The 22,284-nt window shown below is 40.4% G+C and overlaps 2 protein-coding genes across 4 annotated transcripts in view; one reads left to right on the top strand and one right to left on the bottom strand.

Moving 5' to 3' along the window:
• Positions 1–15,345, top strand: part of CPLANE1 (ciliogenesis and planar polarity effector complex subunit 1) — a 52,119-nt gene extending 36,774 nt beyond the window's left edge. The window contains exons 36-55 of the mRNA XM_053408429.1: positions 1,059–1,173; positions 1,547–1,627; positions 2,933–2,984; positions 3,530–3,628; positions 4,010–4,108; positions 5,009–5,107; positions 6,286–6,404; positions 6,545–6,740; positions 6,944–7,188; positions 7,305–7,386; positions 7,983–8,141; positions 9,020–9,053; positions 9,321–9,449; positions 10,202–10,367; positions 11,229–11,290; positions 11,999–12,163; positions 12,798–12,895; positions 13,021–13,143; positions 14,154–14,296; positions 14,871–15,345. Of these exons, the coding sequence (XP_053264404.1) occupies positions 1,059–1,173; positions 1,547–1,627; positions 2,933–2,984; positions 3,530–3,628; positions 4,010–4,108; positions 5,009–5,107; positions 6,286–6,404; positions 6,545–6,740; positions 6,944–7,188; positions 7,305–7,386; positions 7,983–8,141; positions 9,020–9,053; positions 9,321–9,449; positions 10,202–10,367; positions 11,229–11,290; positions 11,999–12,163; positions 12,798–12,895; positions 13,021–13,143; positions 14,154–14,296; positions 14,871–15,011 (2,407 nt within the window). The 3' untranslated portion in view covers positions 15,012–15,345. The remainder of the gene's footprint in view (positions 1–1,058; positions 1,174–1,546; positions 1,628–2,932; positions 2,985–3,529; positions 3,629–4,009; positions 4,109–5,008; positions 5,108–6,285; positions 6,405–6,544; positions 6,741–6,943; positions 7,189–7,304; positions 7,387–7,982; positions 8,142–9,019; positions 9,054–9,320; positions 9,450–10,201; positions 10,368–11,228; positions 11,291–11,998; positions 12,164–12,797; positions 12,896–13,020; positions 13,144–14,153; positions 14,297–14,870) is intronic.
• Positions 15,346–18,596: 3,251 nt separating this feature from the next.
• The window catches only part of NIPBL (NIPBL cohesin loading factor), a 122,445-nt gene continuing 118,757 nt past the window's right edge, over positions 18,597–22,284 (bottom strand). For 2 of the 3 annotated variants that reach the window (XM_053408424.1, XM_053408427.1), the window contains 3 exons: positions 21,901–22,075; positions 20,424–20,609; positions 18,597–19,883 (listed from right to left, as the gene is read on the bottom strand). In XM_053408424.1, the coding sequence (XP_053264399.1) occupies positions 19,518–19,883; positions 20,424–20,609; positions 21,901–22,075 (727 nt within the window). In that variant the 3' untranslated portion in view covers positions 18,597–19,517. Of the gene's footprint in view, positions 19,884–20,382; positions 20,610–21,900; positions 22,076–22,284 lie in introns of all 3 variants that reach the window. The other variant, XM_053408425.1, reaches the window with a different exon arrangement.

The following is a 22,284-nucleotide window of genomic DNA, read 5'->3' as shown; positions in this document are numbered from 1 at the left end:
AAATGTGATCATATCAGTTTTGGTGAACTTAACGTAAGAAAAAGGCAGTAACTATGGGCTGATGATAAATTACAAAACAAATATAATTTATCCCTTCTAGTTGTACTGGTTCAGAAACAGTGGTTTCTTCTGCCAAATCAGAGGCAAGATAGCAAGCTGACTTTAGTCTGGATTAGGATCCACAGAAACTTCATAAACTCTGGTTTGCTGTCTCTTGTTCCTTTTATCCCACCAAGCTTAAGCATCAGTCTTGTTTCTGTTTTGTTATTTTCCATGTTTTATTTTAAAGAAGGAGGCTTCAGCCCCACAAGTTCCCTGCTTCTTTTAAGAAGTGTGGGAGTTGTCTCTGATCCCTAAGTTGTCTCTGAGCCTGGAGAGGAACTACTCACGGTAATTCTATCAAATACTGAAACCTCCATAGGCACAATTCACTGTGCGAAATACCACGGGGAGAGGCAGGCAGGGTCTTGTGGTCCAGTTTTATGGTCATTTGAGTGTGTATAACTTGCCCATTTTTGCTTCCTTCTTTTAAACATGCATTAATTATTTGTTCTGGTCTTGAGTGAAGTGGAGGTCTTCTCACGCTCATGTTGTCATATACAGTACCCTGCCCCAACAATTTGGTACCCTCAGGCAACTGCCAGGGCCCCAGCATCCCAGCAGGATCTACCAGCCCAGGCACATGCCTTGGCCCCCCTCACACCAGTCAGTTGGATTTGGGAAACCATCTTTCAAAAATCTCCCACAATTCCCTGGGACACTGCATTCTGCAACCCTAGGGAACCTCCTTTTGTATCTCTCCTGTATCTCTGTTGTACTGTGGTATTAAGCGGTAAAAGTAAATAAAACAGCCACTTCCCAGCTGCCTGCTGCTGTTTTCAGATGAATCCATTCTCAGGAAACACCTATAAAGAGGCTTACCAGGTGGTATTTGATTTTTCTGCGAGTCCTTTGACACTAGTGCCATCCCTAGGTTGCTCAGTTGATGGACTTTGCTATTTGCCTAAATACAAAGAGAGAATTATCAGAATGTTGTTAAAATGCTAATGTAATAATAGGCAGAGGAGGCGTGTCAAGAAACAGATCAAAGAGAAGCAAGAAAGGAAGAAAGCAACTGTGACTTTTCAACAAGATGGTTCTGTTGTTTCAGCTGATATTGTAGAGCAAGCAAAGGTACAGTGATACAGCAATTCTGACTCGTCATTCTCTTGTTGACTGTATTATTTGCTTTAATGAGCACTTCCAAGCTGTTCGTATTCAGCAAGAGGGATTCAAGCACATAGTGGGAGATTTAGATTTGCACAATTGAAGTGTTCTTTTGCCCTAGTGCAACAAATCCACAATAAAAAAGAAACAGACTTTTTGTGGTTAGGAAAGTAACAAGAAAATTCACTGAAAAGTGTGGGATGAATGAATTACTAACTTGAATCGGGTTCAAAGCTTATTGTCATATAACCTCCCTGCTAACAAATCAGCACAAATGCTCAGTAAATAGGTCTGCCTGAGCTACCACCCATGTGAACATGTCTGCATTTCTTTTCCTTAGGTTTCGTGTGACATTGTCCTGCCAATAACAGCTCTGGAGCAGAGGAAGGGAGAACAAGAGATATGTGCAGCCAGTGAAAAGGTTAACAACAACAACAACAACAACAACAACAACAACAACAACAACAACAACAACAAAACTATACAGATTACGTATAGAGTCTCATAGTGAGAAAAGAGCAGCTAAATGTTGAGCAGAAATGACACTGATATGATAATAGGTCTGATCCTGGGCAGGGCAGAAAAGGAACCAGTGGTAGCGCCTGCAGAGCCAAGAAATTCCTAATAATAATAATAATAATAATAATAATATAATTATTATTTATACCCCGCCCATCTGGCTGGGTTTCCCCAACCACTCTGGGCGGCTCCCAACAGAATATTAAAAACACAATAAAACATCTAACATTAAAAACTTCCCTAAGCAGGGCTGCCTTAAGATGTCTTCTGAATGTCAGGTAGTTGTTTATCACTTTGACATCTGCTGGAAGGGCGTTCCACAGGGCGGGCGCCACTACCGAGAAGGCCCTCCACCTGGTTCCCTGTAGCTTTGCTTCTCGCAGTGAGGGAACCACCAGAAGGCCCTCGGCACTGGACCTCAGCATCCGGGCAGAACGATGGGGGTGGATACGCTCCTTCAGGTATACAGGACCGAGGCCGTTTAGGACTTTAAAGGTCAACACCAACACTTTGAATTGTGCTCGGAAACGTACTGGGAGCCAATGTAGGTCTTTCAGGGCCGGTGTTATGTGGTCTCGGCAGCCAGCCCCAGTCACCAGTCCAGCTACCACATTCTGCATTAGTTTAGGTTCCGGGTCACCTTCAAAGGTAGCCCCACATGTTCCTGCCTATTCTGAGTAGGAGGCAAAGACAAAATTGGATGCTGACCTGTTAAAGTTAACTCTGGAGAAAGAAAAAGGGAAGGCATATAGACAAAACAGCTCAACCAACACAACAGCTCAGCTGGGAAACCCAGCCAGAAGAGCAGGGTATAAATAATAAAATTATTATTATTATACTCTGGCAGAACAATTATAAGACTTATTCTATGAAGTAAGCAATGTTAACATACATAATTTTTCAGTTGTGTATCTAGTAGATCTTCCAGACAGGATGGACTAATCAGAACAAAACCTATTTAATTTCCCTCCCTGAAATGCTTCCTAGGTATATTTTAAAGCGATGATGGGAATCACAGAAGCAAATCGAATTTAAAATAATTTGTAAGAAAGTTATAGAAAACCATGTATGATCTCTTAATCAAAAGGAGTTGCACACTTACCTATTTCTTACTTAAACATACTATATTGAAATATTATTAGTATCTTGAAATATGTTAGCAGGAGTTGAACCTATATGAATTTAATCATATTTATTCTTCTGTCAGGATAATCAAACAGAATTCAGCTATGACCTCAATGATGGTGGCTCCTTACTGAGTGAGTATTTGAACAAAACTGTTAAAGATCCAGTTATGACCTGTCCATTCTATTGAAGTATGAGGTTGTATCCAACTAAGTCCTACTTAGAGTAGATCCATTGAAATGAATGAATTTAGTCATACCCATTAATTTCTATTGGTCTGCTCTGAATAGGAGTAAGATGGAACACAACCCGTGGTATTTTTCTTGAACAACAGTGATATTTAGCATGATCTAGTAGATACAAAGAACTTTGGAATGAATTGTCAGTCATAACTTTACATGCATTCACTGCTTTTGTGGATTCATTTTGAAATAAATCACTATTTCCTGGCATCAGTTTCCTATCTGTAGAAATGTGATTATATTTATAAGAGCAGGATTCACCTAACGCACCTACATATGCAAAAATGTTTCTCTAATCCTCTTTATTGAATATGAATTATATTTTCTTCATTTTTAATTCTACAGCTGAGACAGTGAAATTAGCAAAAACTATTAAAATAGTTTTCTTCCCCTACTAATTTTGATGTGGATAGTAATTATGTATTCCTCCCTCTTAGACCCAGAGGCTGTTATTTCTTCAGCAGGACTACATTACTTAGCTTCTGTAAGAAAAAGAATTGCGGATCTTCAAGATGCCTCTACAAATACAGATCCTGGTAAAATAATCTGCCGGAAATTTTTATGTTGTTGCTTTTTTAGCATTTGCAGCTAAATTGCTTTCCTCTAAGTTAATTTATATTAGAATATCTCCTAGCAGCACAATCCTATGCATGTCTACTCAGAACTAAGTCACAGTGAGTTCAGTGTGACTTCTGGGTATGTTTAGGATTACAGCCTAAGAACTGTGGAAGAAATGGCAATCAATCATTTTTGCAATGTTAAGCATTGTGTATGAAAATTTGTCCTCTTCAGACCAAGTCCTTCAATCCTTCCACCAGAAATAACCCTCCTTCAATAAGTAACAGAATGTTTTGTTTTGTTTTGTTTTGCCTTTCTGTTGATTAATCTTGATTTTACTTTTTTCTTTACCAATCAAGTTAATAAATCACATCAAGATGTACAAACTGTCTCAGATGAAATAGTTTCTGAACCTGATAAAAATCAAACAATCACCGCTGCTTCTGCGTCTGTAACAGGTGTGCTTCCTTTCAGTCTGTTTGTATGAACTGTTGGGTTTTTTGCTTGCTTGCTTGTTTTTCGAATGTGTTCATTCTGGGTGGGTTCCACTTTTCCTGAAGTCTCCTGGGATGACTAAAAATTTGCTCTGGGTATTGGAGAATAGTGTGGGAGGTGCTGCAGGGGACTAACCTTTTTTGAAGATTGGCCACATTTAAGTGTTTGCTGCCCGTCCAAGGACCATATGTCAGGGCATGCACAAATCTGTGGTGCCGTTGTTAGAAGGAGAGGAAACAGGAACTCGGGAATGCAAGACTAACCTGCTGGATCAGACCAGGGGCCAATCTAGTCCAGCATCCTGTGGTCACAGTAGCCAAGTTTCTTCCTGTTTTCCAAGAATCTCTGAAACATTCTAATAAGGGCACCACACCAGAGGGAGAAGGGCCCTTTGGAAAAATAAAATGTGGCGCTATAACGTCCCCTCCTTGCTTATGAGATCTGAGGGTGCAGTTTAGCCAATTCGGTGTGGTGTTCAGCAGTGCCACCTGCTGGTGAAAATTTTTTTTTGAAGTTTCTCAGCATTGACTTTTAATAAAATAAATTGAGGAACACCAGAAACTGCTTGGGAAGCCAAACATGCCCTACAGGTTAGCCAACCCTGTGTAGGGTGGAGGAAGAATTGGCAAATGAGTAGGCAGATCTGTTGAACTGACAGTCCGTGAAGGGACTCCTCTGGATCCAACCAGGTACCTTTAAATTTATCTTTAATTTCTTTTTATCTTAATCTTCAGGTAATTCACTTGCTCTCCTAAGGCCAAATTATTCAAAATATCCTCTGAAATCCTTGTATTTTAATAAAGAATAGAATGTGCTTTCATGCTATTGATTCATCTTGACTTTTCTTTATTTTATCAATCAAGTTGTTAAACCTTTTGAGGATATGCAAACCATCTTAGAAGAAATCGTTTTTGAATCTGGTAAAAATCAACCAACCACTCCTGCTTCTGCGTCTATTGCAGGTGTGCCATCAGTCTGTCCATGTTGATTTTTTTATATGTGCACATTGTATCTTCCTTTAGAAAAGAAACTTTATTTTACTGATTTAGAATCCATATACGACTATAGTATGAGACTGCCCCCCCAGTTAATATGGACATAAAGTTCATGTTGATTTTTATTGGCAAAAAAATGTTGATGAACCACATTTTTCACTTACGTACCCTCTTTTATTGTCATTTGTTTTTCAAAGATAGCTAAGAAGTTAATATTTAGTCTTTGCCTTCTGTGAAGACCTTAGAAAAAAACTTTTGAGCAAATTTTGTATTTGTATTTCATATGTTGTTATTATTAAGAGCGAATGGACTCCCCAGCACACATCCTGATGTTGTTGTTTTCTGCTGAGAACGTGCTTGTGGAGGAGAGGATTTAACTTTCCCATTTAATTTTCTCAGTCTTTGAAAGCAGTCTTTTCTCCCTTTGAAAGCAGTTACAGTGGTACCTCGGTTTACGAACTTAATCTGTTCCCGAAGTCCGTTCTTAAACCAAATCCGTTCTGAAACCGAGGCGCGCTTCCACCGTTTGGATTCCAGTTTGCGGACTTTGTAAACCAAATAGTTCGTCAACAGGGCTGTTCTTAAACCGAGGTACCACTGTATTTGCCTTGATAGGTAAAGGGTTAACCCACTCCCCCAGGGCTGCTGCTCCAAACAGAATCACAGGTCCTCTGTGGTTGCTTTTAACCAAAAAAAGGAAGACGTACTGAGAGATCTAATGATGCATTTGCTGCATCTAGTGCAGTTAGGCCCTTGAAAACCTATTAAAGTTTTTCTGATGGAAATGAGCACCATCAGTCAAGTAAACTCTGCCAGAATCCCTCTTCTGGGGGAGACGCATGAGGCTCATTCCCACTTGTAGTACAGGGATGGGGAACCCGTGGTGCTCCATGTGTTGTTGGACTCTCCCATCAGCTTCAATCAGCTCCCATCAGCTTCAACCAGCATGCCCAGTGGTATGCGGGAGACAATATGGTAACTAACCCCCACTGCTCAGCACAGGAGGAAAATACCTTATTGTCATAGCATATTCAGGTTTTCAATGTTCTTATCAGTCCTATTGCTACTGTGTCCAAATATATTTTCCAGCATTCCTGGGTATTTACTGCCCATGGTGACTTAACAATTTCTTTTTCTTCACACAGAGCTTTTACCTGCAAGTGTTCCCCAGGCATTCCCGCCAGATGTGTACTTGAACCTTACTTTCCCTGCTGAATCAGGAAATGTGACTTTACAATCCTCATCTGATATTGCATCTGATTTGGTAAGTTATGAGAAATATGTGCTGATGATGGAGCAGTATATAGATACAACATGTGTGTTACATTCATGCATCCACTGAAGGGGGAGTAGTTCACTAATTTCATTTAAAAATTTAATATTGATCTTTTTGATGCGGTTTAGACTGGACGGAAGTTTATCAATGTGATTGATATAGAAGATGGTGATCTTCTGAAAAACTTGCCAGATATTTCTGAGTCTGTTCCAAAACACATTGCCACTCAGCCTATGAAGTCTGAATTCCCAGCTTCTGCAAAATTGCATCACATGGCAGCATCTGTTACCAATATAGTTCCACCTGAAGAATTTGAGACAGAAGGTGAACAATTTTCATTTTATTTCAAAATATTTGCTTTTAAAACCGGTTCCGTTTGATATTGTTAATTGAACAATTCCTCTGAGAATGTGCACCCCTTCAAAACACACTTTAAGTTCTTCCTGCAAAGCTGTAGCCTTCATTGTTGTATATTGTGTTTCTAGCAGTTAATGGAAAAGCATTTCCCCCACTTTTTTGTTTCAAAGGCAATCTTCTTCAAACCGAATCACCACAAGTGCCACCTAAGCCAGCAGAGACAGAGATTTCTGGTGATCGTCTAACATTGAACCTCCTGAACGAGGATTTCAGCACTGCTTCCTCCACAGGACCATTAGCCAGAAAAATGAGCAGGAAGCACATTTCTGCCAAGCTACAGGAAATGGATAGGCAGCTACTGGCCCTACAGAACGTGGCAGAAAGAATAGAAAAAGAATTTAGCAGTACTAAACTGGTAGGTTTATGTTTTATATGCTTCCTTCGGCTCAAAACTTTTTTGTGCCTGTGTTAAAGATTGGAGAAATATTTATGTTTAAAGTGTGGCTTTGTGATCTCTCTCCTTTTTTTCAGGTTGTGGACACTGTAGAAGATGTAGGTACAGGAGAAGATGACATCTCATTCTTTGCCCCAGGTGTTAAAGTTTCTAAAGAAGGTGGGTCTTGTTCTGCTGGCTGATCTATGGAAAGTTGAGAATAATTGTCAGCAGCAGGAGTGGAAGGGGTGTGGGCTCAGGGTGAGAATGGTAGGAGTTTGTGAGAATGAGATGGGTGGAGAGAGGTTTTGCTGGATAAAATATTTTGAAATGAATAAAACAGTGTAGGGAGCATTGGGAAAAGGTAAAATAATCCAAATGTATCGAAATATTGCAAAAATAAGGAAGTGTCTTATGATACCTTCAAGACCTAATAAATGTATTGGTTCATTTCATGCATCTGAATGAGACTATCGCCAACAAAAGCTTATGCCCATAATGAACTTGGTAGTTGGATAATTCCCTAAGTCACACAGAGCAGATCTATGTAAATTTAATAGACTTAAGTCCGTTGAGTTCAATGGGTAAACTCTGAGCATGATTAACACTGGATTTTTATTTTTAAAAACCCTTGTAAGTGTCACAAGACCCTTTCCTGTTTTTGCTACAAGAGATTCACACGGCTGCTCCTCTGAACATATTGTAAAAATGTGTTTTGTTGCTTCTAAAAATCAATGTGCACTCATTTGGTTTCAATTATCCTTTTGTTGAAACAGAGCGCTATTCAACCCGTGTGATTGTGGAGAATTATACAGAGGAGGAAAGGAGTTTAGGAACGGAATCATTTCAAACTAACTACATTGCTTTGCAAACACCCTCTGCTTCTCCTTCAGCATCAGCTTCTAATCTTCCCAGAATCAAAAAGTCATCTTCTGGTACCATTCCCTACTTGTTGATTATTCTATAATCATGCTGCTTACTGTTTTTAGTTAGCATTATTTGTATAGTAGCCACATTTCATCATATGTGGAATAGTTCGGCTTCCATAACATTTCTAACTTTGCCATTTCATTTAGTCGTATTTGAGGAAAGTGTCATGGATCTTGTGTGAGATAGTAGATAAAGTTGAGCCTGGTTGGGAAATTGTTCTTCCCTATCCTGTTACCTCTGTTCTGCCTTCTGCTTCCTCTGATCTTTGCATATTAAAAAGAAATGGGCAGAATATTATACTTACTCCTCCATAATCCTCCATATGAGGTGCCCTGTCTTACCTCTGTTCCTTACAGAGCTAGACAAAGGCTTGGCGTGAGAGTGTTGAATGAATCATTTTTCTTAATGGCATTGTACCACAGATGGATGGTTGAGCCCTGGTAAAACATGATTGGAGGGTCACTAAGGTCTGTAGGATTGTTCTGTTCATCATCAAATGACAGGCTTTTTAAATTATGTGGGCTGCCAAAAAATAGTGGCAATGCTTTAATGGTTTATTTTAGACTAGTGTCCTCACAGTCCTGTTTTAGTGATAGACATGCTATGGTTTTAACACTAAACTTGGTAGTTGTCCTGAATAACGTAATACTGTCTAAATACAAAGGTATTAACTATGGATGACTGCTTAGCAAATCCAAACACTGCAACTCCCAAGATCCCTGGCATTAGGCTGACGGGAGTTAGCATCCAACATCATCTACAGGGTCACACTTTTCCTGTTTCTGTCCTAATGTATTTGTACAGTGTCCCATGTTGGTTGTATCTTATGGTGCATTTCTCTTCTACAATCTATGCTGTCAATAAATTCTGTTTCTTTTTGCAGATATTAATGTTAGATCAGAAGAACTGGATGAGAGGTATGTATGAGAAAATATTGAAATAGGAGATGTGTCTGGAGAACTGGACATGGGAAAATAGCCTTTGGGAGGAAGGGTTAAAAAACACCTGCCCACCCAAAGTCCTGATCCAAATTGAAAGTCTCCATATATGCCTTTGTTTGTTTAAGTAAAGGTATGAAATTGCAATTATACATTTAATGTATCATCAAATTTGACTCCCTAGTTTTTTCTAGAAGTTGTATTTTTTTTCCTATTTGCAGTAATGTAATTGCTTTTTTAAAATAGTTTTTCAGAAGATCCTCTGCAGATCACTGGCTTGAGTGGTGTTTCTGACATCATTGCTAATCTACTTGAGGGTGGCATTTCTGCTTCAGAGCTGGGTCTCACAGAAACACAAGCAAAAAAGATATCCAGGTAATTGCTACATGACCTGTGACATTGTGGTAGAGTGGTTAGAGGTTAGGATACACCTTGGAAAATCAAGGTTCAAATCTCCACTCAGCCATAAAGTTCACTGGGTGAATTTGGACCTGTCATCATCTATCAATCTAACCTACCTTATAGGGTAGAACCATGTCTGCCACCTTGAGCTCCTTGGAAGGCAGGCAGTAAGTAAATAATTACAGCTGAACCTTTACTGAGATTTGTGATAGACGTCTGTTTACCTTAACTGGTCAGGTGGCATTGTGGGACAACATCCCCACCCCATCCCCAGCGATGGGCCATGACTCGGGGGGGGGGGTGTCCCAGCCAGCACACCACCAATAATGGTCCCCATGCCATCCGGGGAAGTGGATTTCAGCCTGCCCCAAATTTGGCCAATCATGGGAAGGCTGCGTTGCTGTTTCTGTCCTAGAGGCAGATCGGACTGAGCTGGAAGGCTTCACTCCTGTCCGTCTCTTGGATATTTACTCCCTCCCCACACAGCTTCACTGAGATGCATGATAAAGTTATTAGTGTTACCTTGAGAGAGGTCCAAATCCAGTTCTAGTCGTGGAATAACTTTTGTTTTCCATGCACTTGATATTTTTGGAAACTTTATAGTGCTTTGAGATCAAAACAGACATATATATTGCTATGCTACTTTTACATGCTTTTAAATGTTATTTCATCTCATTATTTGAAGTATGTGTTAATTATGTCTGAGTTTTGGTGCTGTATTCCAGCCTCTCCAGTGTAGTGAGTGGGCATTCACGTAAAACAGAAAAAGAGCGAAAAGAGTTACATACTTGGATGAAAAGAAAGCGAAAGGAAAGGCTAGCTGAGTATCTGCAAACGCTGGCTGAACAAAGGGCAAAAGAACACAATCCATTTCATTTTAGAAGAAAAATGGTAAGACTACTTACACTGTATTGTGATCATGTGGCTGTAACAATTCAATGTAGAAAATCATTTTTAAAATGTGTTAAGATGTCGTTCTCAAATATGAATGCCCTAATCAGCTTCCGCTGCAAATTCTACATTCTTCTGTACAATCTATTACAGCTTTAAAATTTGCTGGATCCATTTGGGGCTGGTTCAGATACAGAAATGATCAAAGCTTATTTATTTGTGGGATAAAATATGAGAAGGGGTGGGGAGTGGGGGGAGGGGTTGATCACATAGCCTGATCCTTTAATCCAGGGGTGGCCTAACATACCAGTAGCAGGTAGAGCAAAATGAGTAGACATACTCTTTTCTCTTTGTCCTTCACACATTCCATTCATTTATTTTCTGGTTGGAGTGAACCGTGCATTGAGTATGGGTTAGCTTCTCCTACAGCCCAAGAAAGACAGTGAACATGCAACCAAATTTGGGAGGGGGGGTTGTCTATAGGGCTTTAGACTAGATGACCCCTGGGGTCTCTTCCAACTCTACAATTCTGTGATTCTGTAAGGGCAGCAGACACCACTCCATCATGCAAAGATGCATTTACCAGACCTCTGACCCATTCAGTCACCCCCACCCCAGCAGTTGACTGAAAATTCTCATAGGTTGTGTCAGTTGAAAGTATAGTTGTGGACCATGCTTGTTGGCTTGAAATGTTCGGAGGCAACCAGTTGAATAGTTTTTATTTGTCGAGTGGCTGCACCTCACTTTTCCATTTGGGCACAGTTCCAAAATCCTAGCTTCTGAAAAAGCGCTTATGATGAATGTGTAACCAATTATGAAGAGAGAAGCTAATTTTAGTAACCGTTTGACTTTCTTGTATAGCCACTTGGAATCACAACACAGAATATTAAATTACAGCAGAAAAAGAAATGTGAAAAAGCTAAGTAAGTTATTGCTCAGTGCCATTCCAGCCTTTCCATTTATTTTGTTCTGGTGTATGTGATTGCCAAGCCCTTTACCCTGAGCAGGGGGTGGAGTTTGGATCGGGCTGAAGTGTCTATGTCAGCCCTGCTGGCCTCTGTAGCTTCCCAGCAGCCACCAGCTGTTGTCACTCTGTTGGCATGGAGCTCCCCTTCTGCCCACTCACTGGATGTGTGGATGGGCAGAAATGCCACTGGCTGCTGGATCCTAAGCATTGGGCCCAACTGTGATGTCGCCCTGTCATTCTGTAAAGCCCTGTTGGTGTGGGGGTGGGAACTTAGGATTTCTCCATATAGACCTTTCAGTCACCTGCCTGGAAATAAGATCAAATGAAGCAATTTTACATAAGGACAATTGTCTTAGGCCTGGATATGAAGCTCCAGTCCTGATGATTTGCTGAAAAATAGGCCTTGGGCAGAAAATGCTGACTCAAAAAAGGGGGGGAGATGGTACATCTAAAATTGTATATTGCTGTCTGTCCTGTTTCTCTGGGGAAGTTATACAGCAGGGTTGTACAATTTAAGGCCCATAGATGAATTAGGATCCCTCTCTGCTTTCCCCCAAAGGTTAGACAGACTTTGTTTTCTTCATTAAACTAGACGAAATGTCAGTAAAGAAACAAAACTTGTAATAATAGACTTAAATAGGCATCTTGTTTTTACTCCCTTCAGAGCCTTGTTTTCTGAGCATCATAACATTAGAGTCTCTGAAGCCCTCACTCTGATGCATGAGCTGTTGTCTGACACTGTGCAACTTCCTTCAAGTGACTTTGACTCATTAGCTAAAACAAGATCACCTCATGATTTCAAGAGATCACATATTGCTTCCGCTGGAGGGTAAAGTATACAGGCTTCCCAATGTCTTTAATTTCCCCAGCTCAGAAGTAAGACCAATTGAGTTCAATAGACAAAACTATTAGCTGCTGCTTCCCCCACCATCTGGGTCAGGACCGCAGCATGGATGGCTAGAGTTAAGTGTGCACACACACACACACACTCAAATATGCATGTTAATATAACATGTAGTTTGCTCTTCAGCCTATGGAGATTGTTGTGGGTATCTGTGCTACTTCCAGTGCTAACAGCAAAAAGGGAACCTAACTTAGTGGTAGAGGATCTACTTTATATGTAATGATCCCAGGTTCAATCCCAGTCATCTCAAGTTGAATTGGTAAGATGATGGAATCACTTTTTGGCTGTAGATAATACTTGCATAGAAAGCCAAATAGTTTGATATGGTTTTCTCAGTAGTTGGGAATCTGCCTTATGCCAACTCCTCACTGCAAAAATGAACCATTTGAACACTGCAGTGGTACATGGTTGTCATTACAGACACAATGGTATTGTAATGTTACATGATTAGCCCCAGCATGGACCCTGCTAGTGTTATGAGAAGCCATTTTTGTGCACTTTTGTATATTATTTCTGAAACCAGTATTGCTATGATAGAAATGTGGTATATCTCTTGTAGAAGTTGCCACGCTGCAAGGAGGAAGGCTGCTTCCAAAGGTAGTTTGAGTCAGACGAGATCCTTTTCCAGTCTGTCCTGTGGCATAACTCCAAGGAAAGGTAAGAATGGAAATGAGATGGCCACAATGCCCAGATTGCACTGAACTATTGGGGGGGGGGGTTAATAGTTGTGCTTTCCAATTCTTGATCCATAAATTGGGTATTTTGTGTCATTTCTGCTCAAGGCCGACTATGCCAAACTCCATACAGAAGAAAGGGACCAGAATCCCATCAAGGGGAGATGTGGTGGAAAACCAGGAGACCCCTGCAACAGTGGTCAAGTCACAGGCTTGACTTAAGAAGTCAAGGTTTGTTATTGGACCAGTTCTCGCACTGTTCATTGGTGCTCATCTCTGCTTTCCTGCAGTGAACACTGAAACTTCTGGGAGGAAAGTTTTTTTGTCTTATTATAAGCTTTAAAAGTCCAAAATACATAGGTTAGGGGTTTAACTAAGAGCTGGATAATCAAAAAGTCTTTACCAATGCTGTTTGCTGGAGTTGGGGACCTTTCTGGGCAGCTTCCCCAAGACTTGGAAATGCGAGTGAGCTTGCCCAATAGTTGAAGGAGGTTTAAAAATGTTTGGTGTATTTGACTAGCTGTGCAAGCCATAACTAGGGTCTTGAACTTGGTGTTACAATAGATAAATTCAAAAGCACGTTTTGTGCCTGTGCAGAACCTTCCGAGCCTTTGAGGAAAATAATGATGTTTGAGATGAATACCATTTCAACATAACAAAGTAGCCAAATTTGTACTTGGTAATTACACCATTTAGTGGCATGTCCAATGGGCATCACTGTCAAGACCAACATAATATAGGAGGCTATGGGAGCAGAGCTTTGTGCTGCAGTCCCTTGATTAGAGATTGAGGGCTTTTGACTTTGTTCAATACAGTAAAGTTTGCTGTGTTGAGAAGTTTATATTGCATCGCTTTGTAGCGCACCTTGCTTCAAATAGTAAGCGGTTGAGGGTTAAGTTGTAATACTGCATGCACTGATTACAGAATCTTTATTCCTTCCATTTGTAACAGATTCATTTTGCTGCATCTCTCTTCTGTGAACTTGGAACTATAAGCAGAGAACAGTAGGCCCCAAAGTGTACCATGGCAGGGGTGACTCTAAGACAGTTATAATTGGGTAAAACGAATAAGAAGGCTCAGTAGCCCATATTAGATATTCTAGGGCAGGTGGAAACCACTAGCAAATCTGACTTTGGAAGCAAGGGGGATAAAGGTTGCAGAATTTAGGTCCAGAACACCAATTAAGAAGAGATAATTGAAGGAAAGAAATACTTGCAAATAAAGAATGTGCTCTCTTGCAGCTTCTGATGAGCAGAGAAAGTTCCAAGACACTGACACAACAACTCGCACAAATGAGGAGAGTGAAGACGACGCCATGAGTGTTTGGAGCATCCCTGATGAGATCCAGAGGATACTGTATGGTGGTTCTAATTCCCATTTCAAGGCAAGGGTGGAAACATAATTAGCCATTACTCATTCTGCGTATTTGGGACAGTCACTTTATTTTAATCCCCCTTTCTGTGCAAATGCACTCGACGTTGCTGGCTAAAAATGCAGACATGATAACTGGGGGAAGGTGCCAGCCCAAGCCACTGGTGGAAGGGATCATGGCAGAATAGGATGCACCCACCCTACTGTCCTTGGTGGATTTCTGGGAGAGGGGGAAGAGATGCTGAAACAGTGTGAGCTCACAGAAACTCCAAATAAGGTGGTCTTTGCTGGCATTATGGACAGCAATGCTAGGCAGGCAGGATAATTATTCTCCTGCTGTTAAAGCAGGACCTGGCTGCTGCTCCGAAGGAGTGGCTATCTTGAATGTTTAGACCACCATCTGAGAGGAAATATGGAATATGGTAGACTGTAAGTCAGAGTAGAGGAGGAGAGGGGGGAAATGAGATCCTGGCAGTTGGTGGTGTCAGTATAAAGTTGGTGAAGAAAGCACTTTGGGGAGCTTAGTCTGGCTAGCTAAGCTCTATCACACAAACTCCTGTCATTGATTACCTTTTATATCTCCACAGGAGTCTTTGCCTCATGAAGATGCTTGCTCCATTGCCAGCCTTAATAACTTGGACAGTGTGTCTGAAAGTACCGGCAGCATCCTCAGCAAGCTTGACTGGAATGCAGTGGAGGCTATGGTAGCAAATGTGGAAGAAAAATAAAACCAGAATTTCTTGGATGCTCTGCCCTTTAAAAGGAAAGTAGGCCCAATATTATTTGGAAAAATATCTCATAGCTGACCATCGTGGCATAATATTACGGCAAAATTCTAAGTAAACACTTCTTTCCTAACCAATAAGCTAGCATATAAAAACAAAATCACGGAATTATGCAGACCAGTACAATACCACATATACTTAGGCTTCTTGGAACATACTTATGTATGGTAATATTGGGCAAAGAAGACAAGATTCATAGTTTCTGAAAGCAGTATTTAAATAGCAAGATTTAAATAGCCACAGTTGCACAGTGATTAAAAAGATAATTCATACCTAAGATTCTGAATCATGTTTTAGAGTTATTTAAGTAGTAGTTTGTAGTAATGTAATAATTTTTTTTGCTGTTTAATACTTTCAAATGGTGTTTTTGCAGAAGAAAGACGATTCTGGCAGGTCAGTCAGTGTCACAGCTTTATTGTTTGTCCCCAAAGGCCATTAAAATTGAATGACCCAACAAGGTTTTGTTGTTCAGTTGCTTTGAAGACTATGACTGATGCTGCCCACCTTGTTCATAGTCACTTTCTATTTTAGGCCTACTGTGACCATTTAGGTAAAGGGACCCCTGACCATTAGGTGCAGTTGCGGATGACTCTGGGGTTGCGGCGCTCATCTCACTTTACTGGCCGAGGGAGCCAGCATACAGCTTCCAGGTCATGTGGCCAGCATGACTAAGCCGCTTCTGGCGAACCAGAGCAGCTCACGGAAATGCTGTTTACCTTCCCGCTGGAGCGGTACCTATTTATCTACTTGCACTTTAACGTGCTTTCAAACTGCTAGGTTGGCAGGAGCAGGGACCGTGCAACGGGAGCTCACCTAGTCAGTGGGGATTCGAACCGCCGACCTTCTGATCGACAAGCCCTATGCTCTGCGGTTTAACCCACAGCGCCACCCGCATCCTGTGACCATTTACAAAATACTAGTTCCTACAGTCCACTGTGCTGTGACTGCAAGGCACAACACTGATTGTACCATACTCCATTAGAAGGGCAGATGTGCAAGAATTACATCTGAGACAGAAATTGGTAGAATGGGAAGTAAAATTTAGGCTGCAATACTACACCCACAAAACCTTAGCACAAGAGATAGTTGTGGTGGTGGGGAGTCTTGTAAAGTGCATCTATCCTCTGCTGGGCAATCTGTCTTCCCTTGGATCTCATTTTACCTCTATATACCCTACAGTATATACAACACAACCTCCATGGAAGGGACCATGGAGGGTCATCTAGTCTAACCCCTCCCCCGGTCAATGCAGGACTCCTGCCCACAGCTGTCCCTGGGTGGGCTCAGGCCACCGGCCTTCGAGTTAAGAGCCATTGTGCCACCTGTTTACATTTAAAATGGGATTACAGGCTGTGAGGCAGGAAGTCCCCAAAGAGGGAATTCTGAATAACTTAAGAGTTGGAACTTGATCTTTGAAACAACATTCTTAAAAGGAAAATGCAGATTAATAGAGGGATGTTCAGCAGTATATAGACGGCAACAAGTTAGAAACCATGTGTGCTTGACAACAACTCCCACAATCCCTATTGGTCATGTTAGCTGGTGTTGATGAGAGCTGGAGTCTCGACAATATCTGGAGGGCAACATGTTTTCCTGCTCATGTTATAAATCATCTAAACTAAGAGTTTAAGAGTGTCTGTTGGACTCACATTCTTACCTGTGAGGAGTACTCAGGTGGCATCCCAAAGCAAATAACCCTGTACAGAATTGCTGTTTGCCTCCAGTGGTACTTGCTATCTTTGCAGAAATTACCTGGAGGCTGAAGGGGTATATTTGAAGAAAAACATAAGCCAACATTTAATTAAAAAGTAAACTTTAACTCAGAAGGGAGGAATACCCTTTGCTCTGCCCAGTTCCAAGGCACCATTCCTGAAAATAGTATTGCTGTCCTTATCAAATTATCCAAAGATTGATTTCTCTTGTCAAGTGCTCATCAATGGTCAGAGATTGCAAAATTCAGACTGTATAAAGAGATATCAAACATCCATATTTTCTTATTCAACAGTTTTGTTTGTATACGTAAAAGGAGTAGGTGGAATTTATTACAATTCTTGATGCCCCTCCAGAAGCAAGACTCAACATATAATCCACTCACCATTAACAATACCTGCTCCCCTTAGGAGCTTGTGCTGGAAACACAGTAAACAACTTTGAATCAGTACTGTGTAAACTCAAAATATCCTGGAACAGTTGCTGCAAGGAACAAGCTTAATTAGCAATGGGAATATACATGAAATTTCAAACATTTTTGCTGTTAAATTGTATTCCACAGAAACAAAGTTTAACCACTAATAAATTAATTCTACCCAGGAAGGAATAAGTAATAAAGTAATAAGGAAGTAATAAAACCAATTTGTAAGCACCTAGAGCGAAGCCTTCCCCAATGTCGATCCCTCTATATGTTTTGCACTGCAACTTCTATCTAAAACTCAAAAACTGTAAACCAAAACATCTAGAAGGCACTAGGTTGGGGAAAGCAGACCTAGAGGGTAAATTTGACTTACTAACCGTCAGCATGGTTTTATAAAGAACATGTAAAAGAAACCCATTAAGTGACTAAGTATAACATTTGCTTTCCCAATTTAAAAGACTAAATTAGCATTAAACTGCAGTACAACAGTTAAAACAAATAGGAGGAAATGAAAATTATTTCATAGAAAATTATTAAATAGATTCTGATGAAGAATTAGTCATGTCAGTTTAATTCTTGAATTCTGTATAAGAAAATGTATTTGGATTTGAATACTATTCTACTATTCCTAACAGATCAAGTTCTGTAAACTGATGTAATAAAAATCCCACCCCACCAATACACACACACACACACACACACACACACACACACACACACACCCATGCATTTATTTTATTTTGCAGAATAAAATAAATGCATCCCAAAATTGTATGTTTGGTGAACATCCACTCTTATACAAGCTTGAAAACAAAAATACTTTAAAGTAGTTCTCTGCTAATTATTTGGATGCTATTAATTTCTTCTCCATACGTTAATGGGGGGGGGGACTACTACTCAGAAAGTCAAGCTGCTTTTAAACCTGGTGATGATACTGAAGCAACCACTCCAGAGTTTTAAGTAGTATTTCTGCTGTGTAAAAGGTGAAAAGAAATTTCAAGTAACTACAATACAACCAAGTGTTCTGACCCCTAACTTTTAGATAATAACTTATGAGCATATTAGCACAATTAATCAGTTACAAATCCGTATTTACTCCTCTGATATTTGCACCCTATGACTGCAATTCAGTTAAGTGAAAATACCACTAGTGCAGCTAGGATTTTCTGATTCACATAAAAATATATCCAACAATAGGATCCTAATGCACAGGTGGTGTTCTTGGGTCACGTACATTGTTCCTGGTCAAGAGCAGTCTGATCTCCTGATGTCCTAACCAAGTGAAATATATCCATTGCTAGTTTCTCAGGCGAGAGTGATGGCTGTTCCCACCCCCACTCAAATTTTGAACATTGCTATATAGACAGCATTAGAAAGAAATTGAAGCATACAAGGCATAAACTATAGTTTCTTTTTATATCAAAATGTACTCTTGAAAATGTGTTTGGCACAGTGCTAAATCATATATAGTTAATACTAAATATTGCAGGATACAATAAAACCCTGGAGTTAACTTGTGTTTACACCCTTTTAAGGGATAAAAATAAAAGATACCAATTATTCAGAAGTCAGCCTATACAAACTGTATAAACAATATTTATGTCTTGCTTTGAAAACCACTGATATAGTAAATTTTACATAAAAGACTGCAAAATAATATAAATGGATTTAAACAGATCTTTACAATAAGAAATTCAAATGGAAACAGACAAGTAACAAAGAGAAGTAAAAAAATTTATTGCAGTATTCGTTCCACCAGATTTGCTGGGGATCCCTTTTCTTGTATTATTTCAGGGTGACCTAATACATCAAAATCTACATTTACAAAAACTCCTCCTGCAGATAGGTCATAGATACTGCATGCTTTTTCCCCCAACAGAATAAATTATATATCCAGGAGATTCTGCCATTTTACAGCCTGGAAAAACAATGCTTCCCTGGAAACTGGGCTAAGCTAAAGAAAGCCATCCGCTGCTAGGTTAAACTCCAAGAACACTTTATTAAGAACATTAACAGACTAATTTCCAACATTCACTTGTTTATTTTTTTTTAAAACAGAAAGGTTTTTTTTCAAGATATAAACAATTTTTGTTAAACTATTATACAGTGGGAGTAAAAATGAACTGAGAAGTTTCTGCTGCACAACAGCGAAGGAAGCTCCCACAAAAATGTTTACCAAACATTTCCTTCTGTTTCCTGCATCCCAGGTGTCATTCTTACTCTTCATTAAAATGATTTTTTTTTGCCAGAAAGTTGATATTTCAAGTTTTTTTCTGTTATTTCATTTCCTGTAAAATTTGGCTGCATGTACAAATGCATTAGCTGGAAGTTCCATCCTTGGCGGCATACAACGATCGTAAAGTCTGAACCACTTTATTAGTCAGCTTATTAGCACTCGTTAGAGCAATTTTTTTGTAAATAATGTCTGACTCTTTAATAGTGTCTACCCAAGGCACCAGTTTGCGGCCATCACGGCGCTTAGCCTCAGTCCAGGAGCCACTGTAGGAGCCTGCCATCCACTGAACACTGAAGCCATTGCTGGTTTTCTGTACTACTCTTGCAATTTGTGGTCGATCTTTGTACTTTGGACAGCAAATAGCGATGACATCCATGACATCAACACTTTCATTCATCTGTGCTGCCAACTCCGTAGAGTCTGAATTTCGTTTTGACCTTCTCAATGACTAAAACATTGGGAGGGGAAAAAAGACCAAGTGTTACACAAAAGAACTTGAGTGAAATTATTGCTTTTATTGCTTTTAATCCCTTGACGCCGGGAGTTGGGATTTCCCGGCACACATTCCATTGCCGGCAATGAGACGCACCGCGACCGCCAGCGCCAAGGGGTTAACATCCTTGCAAAATCACATATTAAATTGTACCCGTGTCTTTTAACTCTTATTGATATATAAAATTATATGTACAAATGAATCATAAAGCTACATAAAAACTTGGCAACAATAAAAAGGATACACACAGTACATTCCAAAGGAAAATTAAACTTTATGCTAGATAAAATCTCTTCTATGTTTTTTATTGTTTTTGTTAGAACTTTCTACAAAAAGGTGTATAAACGGTTAAGAATTTCTATCTACAAAATGGTTTTTTTTTCCATATTGATTACATTACTCAGTGTACATTTTATTATAGACTGACATTTATAAGCACATAAAATCATTTTACGTAATACGCTGCGAAATACGTTGACTCCTCCTCCGCCTCACCCCTGAAGTGCCTCCTCCTCTATCCTCCCCATCACTCTCATCATCCTCTGTCTCAGCTGCATTGTTTTTAGGGCTGCCTCCTCCGAGCAGCGAGGTAATAGCTTTGTTGCGAGCATTTGTGCTAGCTGACACTTCTCCATCTTCCTCTTCTTCATCAGGATCCAAGTGTTCCATGAGAAGTTTGAACTAAGAAAGGATATTGGAAAGAAGATTAGGCGCCACCTTAAAATGAGTCAGGAAAACAGAAAAGAAAAAAAGGAAGGAGATGGTGTGCCAAGCCTTATGGGAGTAACCTTAAGACAATTTGTGGAGTACACTATCAATTTAGTAGCATGTGACACATCTTTTCTTGGAGAAAGCAAGGATTGTGCTCTTCCTTAATAGGACTTAAGGGGGCAAGGTTTTTAGATCTCTTACATATTAGAGCCTCAATGTTAACTTTTGGCAATTGTGGGGAACTTTTGCTAGCACCACACCAACTCAAACCCAAGAGGGAGTCTTTTGACTCTTTGCCTGCTCTGTGGTCCATTTCTGGGCCAGGCCCAATGCATGAAATTTGCATTCGGTAGAAAGCGCCCAGTAGAACGAACAGAGACTCCCCTGCAGCCCATAATGCAGACTGAAGGCATGGGGGGCCCCCAACCCAGATCGGGACAACAGCACACTAGGGTATGTTGGTAATGTGTGAAAGCAAAAGCTTGTGCTCAGTGGCAAATTCTGCGATGTCACATGTAGCTTGAGCCTACACGTTAATTTTTGCATGGACCATCTCAAGCTCGCTGTGACACCCCAACCCAATGACATTGCACTGTCAATGGAAAAATGATGCAACCTGCAGCTCATCCAATAGCCTTTAATTTGCCTACTTCTGTGCATTAGATACACATTTCTTCAGCAAGCAAACTGAAGAGGGCAACTTGCAGTGGAAGAAGTCAGCATACTCCATTCCTCACCTCTGAAGAAAAAAACAATTTCAGCCTGTAGCCACTGCTCTTCATATTTCACCTTCTAAATAACAAAAACTTAAAAGTATTTCAGAACAGAGTTCAAGCGTTTTTATAAGGAAGTTGATAGGCAGTAAAATTCTGCAGGGGACGCGGGTGGCGCTGTGGGTAAAACCTCAGCGCCTAGGACTTGCCAATCGTATGGTCGGCGGTTCGAATCACCGCAGCAGGGTGCGCTCCCGTTGCTCGGTCCCAGCTCCTGCCAACCTAGCAGTTCGAAAGCACCCTCGGGTGCAAGTAGATAAATAGGGACCGCTTACTAGCGGGAAGGGAAACGGCGTTTCCGTGTGCGGCTCTGGCTCGCCAGAGTAGCTTTGTCACGCTGGCCACGTGACCCGGAAGTGTCTGCGGACAGCGCTGGCTCCCGGCCTCTAGAGTGAGATGAGCGCACAACCCTAGAGTCTGTCAAGACTAGCCCGTATGGGCAGGGGTACCTTTACCTTTTTAAAATTCTGCAGGCTCTCAATACTTACATCTAAGTACTGTTTGACTATATTCCTCTTCACTTCATCTGTGAGCTTGGAATGAGCCATATCACTTCGAAGGAAGTCTAGCGTCTGTTTTGGATGGAAATGAATTCCTGCCTTCCTGTTTATTGTTTTATCGTATACTTTTGCCGATTCAGAGGGAGAGTATTTCTGAATTTTACTGTTATCAAGAAAACAAAATGAATGCTTGAAGTTAATAATATTTCCCCACATCCTTTGAAAGTAGAATCTATAAGCAATTCTTCTGAGTCCCTTAGGTCAAAATTCGAAGAAGAAGAAGAAGAAGAAGAAGAAGAAGAAGAAGAAGAAGAAGAGGAGGAGTTTGGATTTGATATCCCGCTTTATCAATACCCGAAGGAGTCTCAAAGC

This window comes from Podarcis raffonei, chromosome 11, assembly GCF_027172205.1.
Source record: "Podarcis raffonei isolate rPodRaf1 chromosome 11, rPodRaf1.pri, whole genome shotgun sequence".
NCBI classification, from domain to species: Eukaryota; Metazoa; Chordata; class Lepidosauria; order Squamata; family Lacertidae; genus Podarcis; species Podarcis raffonei.
This window is presented reverse-complemented; position numbering and strand designations above follow the sequence as displayed.